This window comes from Tachypleus tridentatus, chromosome 10 (genome assembly GCF_004210375.1).
Source record: "Tachypleus tridentatus isolate NWPU-2018 chromosome 10, ASM421037v1, whole genome shotgun sequence".
Lineage (NCBI taxonomy): Eukaryota > Metazoa > Arthropoda > Merostomata > Xiphosura > Limulidae > Tachypleus > Tachypleus tridentatus.
Genome location: NC_134834.1, coordinates 2,583,460 through 2,600,128, shown reverse-complemented (window position 1 = coordinate 2,600,128; position 16,669 = coordinate 2,583,460). Strand labels below are relative to the sequence as shown.

The 16,669-nt window shown below is 31.7% G+C and overlaps 1 protein-coding gene across 1 annotated transcript in view; it reads right to left on the bottom strand.

Moving 5' to 3' along the window:
* Positions 1 to 16,669, bottom strand: part of LOC143227925 (hemicentin-1-like) — a 108,999-nt gene that overhangs the window by 63,579 nt on the left and 28,751 nt on the right. Inside the window, exons 10-14 of the mRNA XM_076459280.1 lie at positions 13,088 to 13,222; positions 11,219 to 11,359; positions 7,634 to 7,921; positions 6,352 to 6,455; positions 2,785 to 2,965 (exon numbers count right to left, since the gene is read on the bottom strand). Coding sequence (XP_076315395.1) covers positions 2,785 to 2,965; positions 6,352 to 6,455; positions 7,634 to 7,921; positions 11,219 to 11,359; positions 13,088 to 13,222 — 849 coding nt within the window. The remainder of the gene's footprint in view (positions 1 to 2,784; positions 2,966 to 6,351; positions 6,456 to 7,633; positions 7,922 to 11,218; positions 11,360 to 13,087; positions 13,223 to 16,669) is intronic.

The window sequence follows — 16,669 nt, the reverse complement described above, 5'->3', positions numbered from 1 at the left end:
ATTCACAGTAAACTCATGTATCCCATGTCCAGATACATTATGTAGAACAGTTTACAAGTACTAACCTAACATTCACAGTAAACTCATGTATCCCATGTCCAGATACATTATGTAGAACAGTTTACAAGTACTAACTTAACATTCACAGTAAACTCCTGTATCCCATGTCCAGATATATTATGAAGAACAGTTTACAAGTACTAACTTAACATTCACAGTAAACTCATGTATCCCATGTCCAGATACATTATGTAGAACTGTTTACAAGTACTAACCTAACATTCACAGCAAACTCCTGTATCCCATGTCCAGATATATTATGTAGAACAGTTTAAAGTACTAACCTAACATTCACAGTAAACTCCTGTATCCATGTCCAGCTACATTATGTAGAAGAGTTTACAAGTACTAACTTAACATTCACAGTAAACTCCTGTATCCCATGTCCAGATACATTATGTAGAACAGTTTACAAGTACTAACCTAACATTCACAGTAAACTCATGTATCCCATGTCCAGATACATTATGTAGAACTGTTTACAAGTACTAACCTAACATTCACAGCAAACTCCTGTATCCCATGTCCAGATACATTATGTAGAACTGTTTACAAGTACTAACCTAACATTCACAGCAAACTCCTGTATCCCATGTCCAGATATATTATGTAGAACAGTTTAAAGTACTAACCTAACATTCACAGTAAACTCCTGTATCCCATGTCCAGATACATTATGTAGAACAGTTTACAAGTACTAACCTAACATTCACAGTAAACTCATGTATCCCATGTCCAGATACATTATGTAGAACAGTTTACAAGTACTAACCTAACATTCACAGTAAACTCCTGTATCCCTTGTCCAGATACATTATGTAGAACAGTTTACAAGTACTAACCTAACATTCACAGTAAACTCCTGTATCCCATGTCCAGATACATTATGTAGAACAGTTTACAAGTACTAACCTAACATTCACAGTAAACTCCTGTATCCCATGTCCAGATACATTATGTAGAACAGTTGACAAGTACTAACTTAACATTCACAGTAAACTCCTGTATCCCATGTCCAGATACATTATGTAGAACAGTTTACAAGTACTAATCTAACATTCACAGTAAACCCCTGTATCCCATGTCCAGATACATTATGTAGAACAGTTTACAAGTACTAATCTAACATTCACAGTAAACTCTTGTATCCCATGTCGAGATACATTATGTAGAACAATTTACAAGTACTAATCTAACATTCACAGTAAACTCTTGTATCCCATGTCGAGATACATTATTAAAACAGTTTACAAGTACTAATCTAACATTCACAGTAAACTCTTGTATCCCATGTCGAGATACATTATGTAAAACAGTTTACAAGTACTAACCTAACATTCACAGTAAACTCCTGTATCCCATGACCAGATACATTATGTAGAAGAGTTTACAAGTACTAACCTAACATTCACAGTAAACTCCTGTATCCCATGTCCAGATACATTATGTAGAACAGTTTACAAGTACTAACTTAACATTCACAGTAAACTCATGTATCCCATGTCCAGATACATTATGTAGAACAGTTTACAAGTACTAATCTAACATTCACAGTAAACTCCTGTATCCCTTGTCCAGATATATTATGTAGAACAGTTTACAAGTACTAATCTAACATTCACAGTAAACTCCTGTATCCATGTCCAGCTACATTATGTAGAAGAGTTTACAAGTACTAACTTAACATTCACAGTAAACTCATGTATCCCATGTCCAGATACATTATGTAGAACAGTTTACAAGTACTAATCTAACATTCACAGTAAACTCCTGTATCCCTTGTCCAGATACATTATGTAGAACAGTTTACAAGTACTAATCTAACATTCACAGTAAACTCCTGTATCCCTTGTCCAGATATATTATGTAGAACAGTTTACAAGTACTAACCTAACATTCACAGTAAACTCCTGTATCCCATGTCCAGATACATTATGTAGAACAGTTTACAAGTACTAACCTAACATTCACAATAAACTCCTGTATCCCATGTCCAGATACATTATGTAGAACAGTTTACAAGTACTAACCTAACATTCACAGTAAACTCCTGTATCCCATGTCTAGATACATTATGTAGAACAGTTTACAAGTACTAACCTAACATTCACAGTAAACTCCTGTATCCCTTGTCCAGATACATTATGTAGAACAGTTTACAAGTACTAACCTAACATTCACAGTAAACTCCTGTATCCCATGTCCAGATACATTATGTAGAACAGTTTACAAGTACTAACCTAACATTCACAGTAAACTCATGTATCCCATGTCCAGATACATTATGTAGAACAGTTTAAAGTACTAATCTAACATTCACAGTAAACTCATGTATCCCATGTCCAGATACATTATGTAGAACAGTTTACAAGTACTAACCTAACATTCACAGTAAACTCATGTATCCCATGTCCAGATACATTATGTAGAACAGTTTACAAGTACTAACCTAACATTCACAGTAAACTCATGTATCCCATGTCCAGATACATTATGTAGAACAGTTTAAAGTACTAATCTAACATTCACAGTAAACTCATGTATCCCATGTCCAGATACATTATGTAGAACAGTTTACAAGTACTAACCTAACATTCACAGTAAACTCCTGTATCCCATGTCCAGATACATTATGTAGAACAGTTTACAAGTACTAACCTAATATTTCCAGTGAACTTCCCACATGTCCAGTTACCTTAGGTAAAACACCTTACAAGTACTGACCTAATACACTGACATCAAACTGCTGTTCCCCCCGGCCAGCTACATTAGATGCAATGCACTTGTAGGAGCCTGTATCAAAAACTCTAGTCCGATTGATCTGAAGCTTACGTCCATTAAGTAAGATATTCACTCCAGGAGTGTTCAAAGGTGAGACAAACTCCCCATCTTTCATCCAAGCTATCTGTATGGATAGAATATATATAAGTAAGATATTCACTCCAGGAGTGTTCAAAGGTGAGACAAGCTCCCCATCTTTCATCCAAGCTATCTGTATGGATAGAATATATATAAGTAAGATATTCACTCCAGGAGTGTTCAAAGGTGAGACAAACTCCCCATCTTTCATCCACGCTATCTGTATGGATAGAATATATATAAGTAAGATATTCACTCCAGGAGTGTTCAAAGGTGAGACAAACTCCCCATCTTTCATCCAAGCTATCTGTATGGATAAAATATATATAAGTAAGATATTCACTCCAGGAGTGTTCAAAGGTGAGACAAACTCCCCATCTTTCATCCCAGCTATCTGTATGGATAAAATATATAAACAGTTTAAACTACAAAGTAATGTATGTTGCTACATTGAGGTTATAAAACTTGTAACCCTCAAACAAAGGTTTTGTAAATTTTATTGAAAAATACAGAATATAAGAATGATCTATAATTATTTGTTCTTGTGTTTCCATTTTCTAATCATTATTTGATAAAAAATTATGTTCTTCTGTTTGTATTACATAGTAACAGTTAGGTCTGGATAAACATTTTTCATACCAAGAGAAGCAAAACAATTAGAGAGTTAAACTTTTATCTGGAATTTGATTAACTTTTTGTAATAAACAACAAATATGTGAACCTTTTGCTTGATAACAGTGTATTACTGTAACTATGAAATGTCATCAGTATGTTACTGTAACTATGAAATGTGATCAGTGTGTTACTGTAACCATGAAATGTCATCAGTGTTACTGTAAGTATGAAATGTGATCAGTGTTACTGTAAGTATGAAATGTCATCAGTGTGTTACTGTAACTATGAAATGTCATCAGTGTGTTACTGTAACTATGAAATGTCATCAGTGTTACTGTAACTATGAAATGTCATCAGTGTTACTGTAACTATGAAATGTCATCAGTGTTACTGTAACTATGAAATGTCATCAGTGTGTTACTGTAACTATGAAATGTTATCAGTGTGTTACTGTAATTATGAAATGTTATCAGTGTGTAACTGTAACTATGAAATGTCATCAGTGTTACTGTAACTATGAAATGTCATCAGTGTTACTGTAACTATGAAATGTCATCAGTGTGTTACTGTAACTATGAAATGTTATCAGTGTTACTGTAACTATGAAATGTTATCAGTGTGTTACTGTAACTATGAAATGTCATCAGTGTGTTACTGTAACTATGAAATGTTATCAGTGTGTTACTGTAACTATGAAATGTTATCAGTGTGTTACTGTAACTATGAAATGTTATCAGTGTTACTGTAACTATGAAATGTGATCAGTGTGTTACTGTAACTATGAAATGTGATCAGTGTGTTACTGTAACTATGAAATGTTATCAGTGTGTTACTGTAACTATGAAATGTTATCAGTGTGTAACTGTAACTATGAAATGTTATCAGTGTGTTACTGTAACTATGAAATGTTATCAGTGTGTTAAGATTATTATATGTACAAAAACTATATACACCCCTGTTAGAACTTAGATATTTTGGGATATTTTAGTTAAATTTTTCTCCACAAAATACAGTAGTAAACAGATACCATTTCATAGTTTTTGTAGATATAATAATAATAACAGAGTTTTGTCATTGTTTCTGCAGATAAAATAATAATTATAACAGAGTTTTGTCATTGTTTCTGTAGATAGAATAATAATTCTAACAGAGTTTTGTTATTGTTTCTGTAGATAGAATAATAATTCGAACAGAGTTTTGTCATTGTTTCTGTAGATAGAATAATAATTCTAACAGAGTTTTGTTATTGTTTCTGTAGATAGAATAATAATTCTAACAGAGTTTTGTCATTGTTTCTGTAGATAAAATAATAATTCTAACAGAGTTTTGTCATTGTTTCTGTAGATAGAATAATAATTCTAAGAGTTTTGTCATTGTTTCTGTGGATAAAATAATAATTCTAACAGAGTTTTGTCATTGTTTCTGTAGATAAAATAATAATTCTAAGAGTTTTGTCATTGTTTCTGTAGATAGAATAATAATTCTAACAGAGTTTTGTCATTGTTTCTGTAGATAGAATAATAATTCTAACAGTTTTGTCATTGTTTCTGTAGATAGAATAATAATTCAAACAGAGTTTTGTCATTGTTTCTGTAGATAGAATAATAATTCTAACAGAGTTTTGTCATTGTTTCTGTAGATAGAATAATAATTCTAACAGAGTTTTGTCATTGTTTCTGTAGATAGAATAATAATTCTAACAGAGTTTTGTCATTGTTTCTGTAGATAGAATAATAATTCTAACAGAGTTTACCTATTGTTTCTGTAAATATAATAATATTAACAGTTTTGTTATTGTTTCCGCAGATATAATAATAATTCTAACAGAGTTTACCTATTGTTTCTGTAAATATAATAATATTAACAGTTTTGTTATTGTTTCCGCAGATATAATAATAATTCTAACAGAGTTTTGTTATTGTTTCTGTAGATAGAATCATAATTCTAACAGAGTTTTGTCATTGTTTCTGTAGATAGAATAATAATTCTAACAGAGTTTACCTATTGTTTCTGTAAATATAATAATATTAACAGTTTTGTTATTGTTTCTGTAGATATAATAATAATTCTAACAGAGTTTTGTTATTGTTTCTGTAGATAGAATAATAATTCTAACAGAGTTTTGTCATTGTTTCTGTAGATAGAATAATAATTCTAACAGAGTTTACCTATTGTTTCTGTAAATATAATAATATTAACAGTTTTGTTATTGTTTCTGTAGATATAATAATAATTCTAACAGAGTTTTGTTATTGTTTCTGTAGATAAAATAATAATTCTAACAGAGTTTACCTGTTGTTTCTGTAAATATAATAATATTAACAGTTTTGTTATTGTTTCTGTAGATATAATAATAATTATAACAGAGTTTACCTATTGTTTCTGTAAATATAATAATATTAACAGTTTTGTTATTGTTTCTGTAGATAGAATAATAATTCTAACAGAGTTTACCTATTGTTTCTGTAGACAGAATAATATTAACAGTTTTCTTATTGTGTCTGTAGACAAAATAATTCTAACAAAGTTTATCTATTGTTTCTGTAGATATAATAATATTAACAGTTTTGTTATTGTTTCTACATATATAATAATTATAACAGAGTTTATCTATTGTTTCTGTAGATATAACAATTCTAACATGGTATAGGTATTATTTCTGTAGATATAATAATTATAACAGAGTTTAGGTATTATTTCAGTAGATAATAATTTTAACAAAGTTCAGTTATTTTACTCTATGTTTTGTAATTACATTCTTCATAAGATCCCACATGTTGAATTAGACAAACTAAATGACAAACAAGTGATGTTTACCTTTGGAGTTGGGTTTCCAGTCACTTGGCACTCCAGCACTAACAGGTCCTGCTCTACAACTTGAATGTCATTCTTTAGATGCTCATTAGGAATACTTGGTGGAACTAAAGATATGGAAATGTTTATCTTAAGTTATCTCTGTTTCAGTACCATGGTTTAATATTTATAGTGTAGTGCTGTATCTTCCCATCTGTAAATTAATGCATGAGCACATGTCAACATACAGCATTGTAAATAATTAAAATAAATGACACACGAGCCAATTAATGCCATGCAAGTTGCAGGCAGATAATTCACAACTCATAAACTGATAACAAAATTGGAATTTAATGTCATCTTCCACCCAAATCATAACAACAAGTTATGAATACAGAATGACTGTACAAGAGAGTATGCATATATACATCACAACATTCTCTCACCATTTATGTATACATACATTTGCACACACATATATATGATTATTTGGATTTCATTCCTCAAAATCCATTTTAGCCTGTGCTCTCATTGACCATTAGCTGTGTGGCATTTTTTATGTTGTTGCCAATGTAATGATTATGGTAGGGCCTTGCTATGTCACAAATCATTACTCAGAAGGTGTGAAAGAAAAGAAATCCCTAAATGTCCTTGACTACCATTCTGACTAAACACCTAACCAGTACTTATAAAGGTCCTTGACTACCATTCTGACTAAACACCTAACCAGTACTTATAAATGTCTTTGACTACCATTCTGACTAAATACCTAACCAGTACTTATAAATGTCCTTGACTACCATTCTGACTAAACACCTAACCAGTACTTATAAATGTCCTTGACTACCATTCTGACTAAACACCTAACCAGTACTTATAAATGTCCTTGACTACCATTCTGACTAAACACCTAACCAGTACTTATAAATGTCCTTGACTACCATTCTGACTAAACACCTAACCAGTACTTATAAATGTCCTTGACTACCATTCTGACTAAACACCTAACCAGTACTTATAAAGGTCCTTGACTACCATTCTGACTAAACACCTAACCAGTACTTATAAATGTCCTTGACTACCATTCTGACTAAACACCTAACCAGAACTTATAAAGGTCCTTGACTACCATTCTGACTAAACACCTAACCAGTACTTATAAATGTCCTTGACTACCATTCTGACTAAACACCTAACCAGAACTTATAAAGGTCCTTGACTACCATTCTGACTAAACACCTAACCAGTACTTATAAAGGTGTTAAATTATACTTCTTATTGGATAAAAATGAAAGATTAGTCTTACCTAGAACATCTAAATTAAAGTCACTGTATGTTTCTCCTGCCACATTACTGGCCACACACGTGTATGTTTTAGCATCATCTTCTTTGGTTTCCAGAACCTCCAGGACCCGTCCACCATTTAACACTCTGAAGTGGTTGTCAGTAGTTGGATCAACAAGACCCAAATCTTCCCTGAACCACGAGATGAGAGGGGGTGGGATAGCTCTAGCAGGACACACAAACCGAGCTGTTTTTCCAGCTACGACCTCCACGTCTCTTTCTAGTGTGGTCTGGTCTAGTGATGGAGGCACTACAAAGTGTGCAGACAAACAAACTTTCCATCAACGGAACAAGAGGTAACTTATTATAAGTTATTTAATGAATTTTACTTAAGTGCAAAACAACTTGCAGCAGAGATTTGTAATAAGAAGAAACATAACCATTTATACAAATCATTACAACTAGAACTTCATGAATACACTTTGATTTCTTACTTGTATCTTAGCCCTGATCTAAATTACATGTTAATACTTACACCAATCACTGGCCAGCATTCAGTCAATGTATGTTCATATCTAACCCTTTCAAACTTGCTTTTAAAACTGAATGTATTTTGTACATGTCACAGGTAATGTAAGATGAGTATAAGCTAATAAGGATCACACGTCCATACAGTCCTGATACTTCACCTTTGAACCTCATGTACGGTAACACAAACTAATAAGGATCACAGGTCCATATAGTCCTAATACTTCATATCTAGGACTCATACACAGTAACACAAACTAATAAGGATCACAGGTCCATATAGTCCTGATACTTCATATCTAGGACTCATACACAATAACACAAACTACTAAGGATCACAGGTCCATATAGTCCTAATACTTCATATCTAGGACTCATACAGAGTAACACAAACTAATAAGGATCACAGGTCCATATAGTCCTAATACTTCATATCTAGGACTCATACACAGTAACACAAACTAATAAGGATCACAGGTCCATATAGTCCTAATATTTCATATCTAGGACTCATACACAGTAACACAAACTAATAAGGATCACAGGTCCATATAGTCCTAATACTTCATCTTTGAACCTCATGTACAGTAACACAAACTTATAAGGATCACAGGTCCATATAGTCCTGATACTTCATATCTAGGACTCATACACAGTAACACAAACTAATAAGGATCACAGGTCCATATAGTCCTAATACTTCATATCTGGGACTTGTGTGCAATAATATAAACTAATAAGGACAGCAGGTCTCCTGATACTTCATATCTGGAACTCATGTACAGTAACACAAACTACTAAAGATCACAGGTCCATATAATCCTAATACTTCATATCTGGAACTCATTTACAGTAATATAAACTGATAAGGATCACAGGTCCATATAGTCCTAATACTTCATATCTGGGACTTGTGTGCAATAATATAAACTAATAAGGACTGCAGGTCCATATAGTCCTGATACTTCATATCTGGAACTCATGTACAGTAATATAAACTAATAAGGACTGCAGGTCTATATAGTCCTAATACTTCATATCTAGGACTCATACACAGTAACACAAACTAATAAGGATCACAGGTCCATATAGTCCTGATACTTCATATCTAGGACTCATACACAGTAACACATACTACTAAGGATCACAGGTCCATATAGTCCTAATACTTCATATCTGGTAAACTAAAAAGGATCACAGGTCCATATACTCTCCATAAACATTTTTAGATTTTTGTTGTTCCCAAACACACCTATAGATGAAGGAAGTCTTTAAATTAAAACTGTTTGTAGGAATGGTTTGAAAACATATCAACAGCTAACCTCATGAAACAGGAAAATGTTCAATCAAGTGAGAGATAATTTCCCAAATTAAATATTATTTGATTTTCTAACAAAGGAAACTAATATAGCTTTCAAATTCATTTACAAATTTTTCTCATTCACCTTAATACAAGTTTCCAATAAAGTACCAGAAAAAAGAAATTAAAATAAAACTCAATTTACTGTTTCAATTACATTCAATAACTTTGAGGATTGTTGATATCTGTGTTATATATACAATCATGATTATAGAAAAGAACTTCGAACAATGTATCAACACTGTTACAGAAGCTAACAATGTATCAGCATTATTACGGTAGCTAACAATGTATCAACACTATTACAGAAACTAACAATGTACCAACAATATAACAGAAACTAACAAAGTACCAACAATATTACAGCACCTAACAATGTACCAACAATATTACAGCACCTAACAATGTATCAACAATATTACAGAAACTAACAATGTATCAACATCAACACTATTATGGCGGATAGCAGTTTATCAACACTATTACAGCGGCTAACAATGTACCAACAATATTACAGCACCTAACAGTGTATCAACAATATTACAGCACCTAACAATGTATCAACAATATTACAGAAACTAACAATGTATCAACATCAACACTATTATGGCGGATAGCAATTTATCAACACTATTACGGCGCCTAACAATGTACCAACAATATTACAGCGGCTAACAATGTACCAACAATATTACAGCACCTAACAATGTATCAACAATATTACAGCACCTAACAATGTACCAACAATATTACAGAAACTAACAATGTATCAACATCAACACTATTATGGCGGATAGCAGTTTATCAACACTATTACAGCAGCTAACAATGTATGAACACTATTGATGCAGCTAGCAATGTACAATAGCTAACAACGAATGAATAGTATTACAGCAACTAATAATGTATTATCAATAATACATCAGCTAGCAACATATGAAGAGTATTACAACAGCTAACAATGTGTCATCAGTATTACAGTTAACAATGTTTATTGTTTTATACCAGTATTACAGTTAACAATGTTTATTGTTTCATATCAGTATTAGAGTTAACAATGTTTATTGTTTCATATCAGTATTACAGTTAACAATGTTTATTGTTTCATATCAGTATTACAGTTAACAATGTTTATTGTTTCATATCAGTATTACAGTTAACAATGCTTATTGTTTCATATCAGTACTACAGTTAACAATGTTTATTGTTTTATACCAGTAATACAGCTAACAATGTTTATTGTTTTATACCAGTATTACAATTAACAATGTTTATTGTTTTATACCAGTATTACAATTAACAATGTTTATTGTTTTATACCAGTATTACAGCTAACAATGTTTATTGTTTTATATCAGTATTACAGCTAACAATGTTTATTGTTTTATACCAGTATTACAGCTAACAATGTTTATTGTTTTATACCAGTATTACAGCTAACAATGTTTATTGTTTCATATCAGTATTACAGTTAACAATGTTTATTGTTTCATATCAGTATTACAGTTAACAATGTTTATTGTTTCATATCAGTATTACAGTTAACAATGTTTATTGTTTCATAACACTAAGTTTCAACCTCTAATACTCCTGAGTTTCAGAATCTTTATTTACAAATACTCATGTGTATAGTTGTTCTCTGCTAATGGATGACAAAGAACGTGTTAAACAGTTATGAAGGTGTATTCTTGTGTGACAAGATCTCTAAAGGAGTCTTACCGAGCACATTCACTTTAATGTGAGCACTGTCATTGCCTGCAACATTTGAGGCCACACATGTGTAAAGTCCTGAATCTTCAGTTCGAGCTTGTTCAATCCGTAGAGACCCATTAGCTTCCAAAAGCAGGCCCAGCTCATTTCCTGGATCAATAATTTATTTATTTGAGAAAGAAAATTCTACATATTTTAAATTTACTAAATTTACTTGAACTCTTAATGAACATATCATTAAATCCCCCTGACAGCTGTAAGCAAATATTAATAAATATATCATCAAGTCCCCATGACAGCTGTAAACAAATACTAATAAATATATCATCAAGTCCCCATGACAGCTGTAAGCAAGTATTAATAAACATATCATCAAGTCCCCATGACAGCTGTAAGCAAATATTAATAAATATATCATCAAGTCCCCATGACAGCTGTAAGCAAATATTAATATATATATATCATCAAGTCCCCATGACAGCTGTAAGCAAATATTAATATATATATATATCATCAAGTCCCCATGACAGCTGTAAGCAAATACTAATAAATATATCATCAAGTCCCCATGACAGCTGTAAGCAAATATTAATAAACATATCAAGTCCCCATGACAGCTGTAAGCAAATACTAATAAATATATCATCAAGTCCCCATGACAGCTGTAAGGAAATATTAATAAACATATCATCAAGTCCCCATGACAGCTGTAAGCAAATATTAATAAACATATCATCAAGTCCCCATGACAGCTGTAAGCAAATATTAATAAATATATCATCAAGTCCCCATGACAGCTGTAAGCAAATATTAATATATATATATCATCAAGTCCCCATGACAGCTGTAAGCAAATATTAATAAACATATCAAGTCCCCATGACAGCTGTAAGCAAATATTAATATATATATCATCAAGTCCCCATGACAGCTGTAAGCAAATATTAATATATATATCATCAAGTCCCCATGACAGCTGTAAGCAAATATTAATAAATATATCATTAAGTCACCATGACAGCTGTAAGCAAATATTAATATATATATCATCAAGTCCATGATAGCTGTAAACAAAGATTAATAAATATATCACTAAATCCCCTGACAGTTGTAAATAAATATTAATAAATATATCAAGTCCCCATGACAGCTGTAAACAAATATTAATAAATATATCATCACGTCCCCATGACAGCTGTGAGCAAATATTAATATATATATCATCAAGTCCCCATGACAGCTGTAAGCAAATATTAATATATATATCATCAAGTCCCCATGACAGCTGTAAATAAATATTAATAAATATATCAAGTCCCCATGACAGCTGTAAACAATTAATAAACATATCATCAAGTCCCCATGACAGCTGTAAGCAAATATTAATATATATATCATCAAGTCCCCATGACAGGTGTAAACAAATATTAATAAATATATCATCAAGTTGCCATGATAGCTGTAAACAAAGATTAATAAATATATCATTAAATCCCCATGATAGCTGTAAACAAAGATTAATAAATATATCATTAAATCCCCATGATAGCTGTAAACAATTATTAATAAACATATCATTAAATCCCCATGATAGCTGTAAACAAAGATTAATAAATATATCACTAAATCCCCATGATAGCTGTAAACAAATATTAATAAACATATCATTAAATCCCCATGACAGCTGTAAACAAAGATTAATAAATATATCACTAAATCCCCATGATAGCTGTAAACAAAGATTAATAAATATATCACTAAATCCACATGATAGCTGTAAACAAAGTTAAATTATATTAAGAGAAATACTTTTTCTGTTAAATCCCATCACTTATAAAGTAAAATATTATTGTGGTTCTAAGTAATATTCTTAAGAACCTGTTACAAGTCTTTTATCTTTCTTCCAAGATATACTTGGAGGTGGATGTCCACTAGCTTCACACAGTAGCTGATCACTTGAATGTTCGAGAACATCAACTTCTTTAGGAGTGGAAGGGTTAATCCTTGGAGGTTCTAGTGTAAAGAAAACATAGTTAACTGTACGAGAGCACACATTAGCACCAACACTCCTTCATGTGATAAAACATGGGTTAAAATCCACAACAAAATATAAGCTAACATCAAACACGCTTCAATAAAAAACACAGGTTAACAACAATGCTCTACCATGAATGAAAACCAAACCAGTTCCTATTCATGTAACATGTTTTACTGAAATCAGTGGTAAAATTAGATACAATATTTGTTAAATAAACAGATATTAAATGTCTTTGTGTTGAACAGAAAATTTTAAACTATGTACAAATGTAGTGGCCGACATGTGGGAGTCTAAAAATACTGTCCTCACGTGATGGCTGACATGAAAAACTTTAAAAACACTGTCCCCGTGTGGTGGCTGATATGAAAATCTAAATCTACTGTCCCCTTATGGTGGTTAACATGTGGGAGTTTAAAAATACTGTCCTCACAAGATGTCTGACATGAAAAACTTTAAAAATACTGTCCCCGTGTGGTGCCTGATATGAAAAACTAAAACTACTGTCCCCTTATGGTGGTCAACATGTGGGAGTTTAAAAATACTGTCCCCACATGATGGCTGACATAAAAAACTTTAAAAATATTGTCCCTGTGAGGTGGCTGACATGAGGGAATTTATATTATTAATATAAATTGGTATATAAATTAATATACTTGGTGAAACATCAAGAAACAGACTTTCCAGTTGATAACATCAAGTTTAGGTATTTGAACTCACAAATGTGTAATTCTATGTGATAAAGACGTGAGGCACCAGTACCTTTAACCCTATATGATAACAATGTAAGATACCAGTACATTTAACTCTATAATAACGATGTGAGGTGCTAGTATGTTTAACTCTATATGAAGAGACGTACTAGTACATTTAACTCTGTATGATAAAGTTGTGTGGTATCAGTACATTTAACTATGTATGAAGTGACGTACTAGTATATTTAACTCTGTATGATAAAGTTGTGCGGTATCAGTACATTTAACTCTGTATGAAGTGGCGTACTAGTATATTTAACTCTGTATGATAAAGTTGTGCGGTATCAGTACATTTGACTCTGTATGAAGTGGCGTACTAGTATATTTATCTCTGTATGATAAAGTTGTGTGGTATCAGTACATTTAACTCTGTATGAAGTGATCTACTATCATATTTAACTCTGTATGATAAAGTTGTGTGGTATCAGTACATTTAACTCTGTATGAAATGACGTACTAGTATATTTAACTCTGTATGATAAAGTTGTGCGGTATCAGTACATTTAACTCTGTATGAAATGACGTACTAGTATATTTAACTCTGTATGATAAAGTTGTGTGGTATCAGTACATTTAACTCTGTATGATAAAGTTGTGCGGTATCAGTACATTTAACTCTGTATGAAATGGCGTACTAGTATATTTAACTCTGTATGATAAAGTTGTGTGGTATCAGTACATTTAACTCTATATGAAGAGACGTACTAGTATATTTAACTCTGTATGATAAAGTTGTGTGGTATCAGTACATTTAACTCTGTATGAAGTGATGTACTAGTATATTTAACTCTGTATGATAAAGTTGTGTGGTATCAGTACATTTAACTCTGTATGAAGTGATGTACTAGTATATTTAACTCTGTATGATAAAGTTGTGTGGTATCAGTACATTTAACTCTGAATGATGTGAGGTACTAGTATATTTAACTCTGTATGATAAAGTTGTGCGGTATCAGTACATTTAACTCTGTATGAAGTGACGTACTAGTATATTTAACTCTGTATGATAAAGTTGTGTGGTATCAGTACATTTAACTCTGTATGAAATGACGTACTAGTATATTTAACTCTGTATGATAAAGTTGTGCGGTATCAGTACATTTAACTCTGTATGAAATGACGTACTAGTATATTTAACTCTGTATGATAAAGTTGTGTGGTATCAGTACATTTAACTCTGAATGATGTGACGTACTATCATATTTAACTCTGTATGATAAAGTTGTGTGGTATCAGTACATTTGACTCTGTATGAACTGACGTACTAGTATATTTAACTCTGTATGATAAAGTTGTGTGGTATCAGTACATTTAACTCTGAATGATGTGACGTACTATCATATTTAACTCTGTATGATAAAGTTGTGTGGTATCAGTACATTTGACTCTGTATGAAGTGACGTACTAGCATATTTAACTCTGTATGATAAAGTTGTGTGGTATCAGTACATTTAACTCTGTATGAAGTGACGTACTAGTATATTTAACTCTGTATAATAAAGTTGTGCGGTATCAGTACATTTAACTCTATATGAAGTGACGTACTAGTATATTTAACTCTGTATGATAAAGTTGTGCGGTATCAGTACATTTAACTCTGTATGAAGTGACGTAATAGTATATTTAACTCTGTATGATAAAGTTGTGTGGTATCAGTACATTTAACTCTGTATGAAGTGACGTACTAGTATATTTAACTCTGTATGATAAAGTTGTGTGGTATCAGTACATTTAACTCTGTATGAAATGACGTACTAGTATATTTAACTCTGTATGATAAAGTTGTGCGGTATCAGTACATTTAACTCTGTATGAAATGGCGTACTAGTATATTTAACTCTGTATGATAAAGTTGTGTGGTATCAGTACATTTAACTCTGTATGAAATGACGTACTAGTATATTTAACTCTGTATGATAAAGTTGTGCGGTATCAGTACATTTAACTCTGTATGAAATGACGTACTAGTATATTTAACTCTGTATGATAAAGTTGTGCGGTATCAGTACATTTAACTCTGTATGAAATGACGTACTAGTATATTTAACTCTGTATGATAAAGTTGTGCGGTATCAGTACATTTAACTCTGTATGAAATGGCGTACTAGTATATTTAACTCTGTATGATAAAGTTGTGTGGTATCAGTACATTTAACTCTGTATGAAGTGACGTACTAGCATATTTAACTCTGTATGATAAAGTTGTGCGGTATCAGTACATTTAACTCTGTATGAAGTGATCTACTATCATATTTAACTCTGTATGATAAAGTTGTGTGGTATCAGTACATTTAACTCTGTATGAAATGACGTACTAGTATATTTAACTCTGTATGATAAAGTTGTGTGGTATCAGTACATTTAACTCTATATGAAGAGACGTACTAGTATATTTAACTCTGTATGATAAAGTTGTGTGGTATCAGTACATTTAACTCTGTACGATAAAGTTGTGCGGTATCAGTACATTTAACTCTGTATGAAGTGACGTACTAGTATATTTAACTCTGTATGATAAAGTTGTGCGGTATCAGTACATTTAACTCTGTATGAAGTGACGTACTAGTATATTTAACTCTGTATGATAAAGTTGTGCGGTATCAGTACATTTAACTCTATATGAAGAGACGTACTAGTATATTTAACTCTGTATGATAAAGTTGTGCAGTA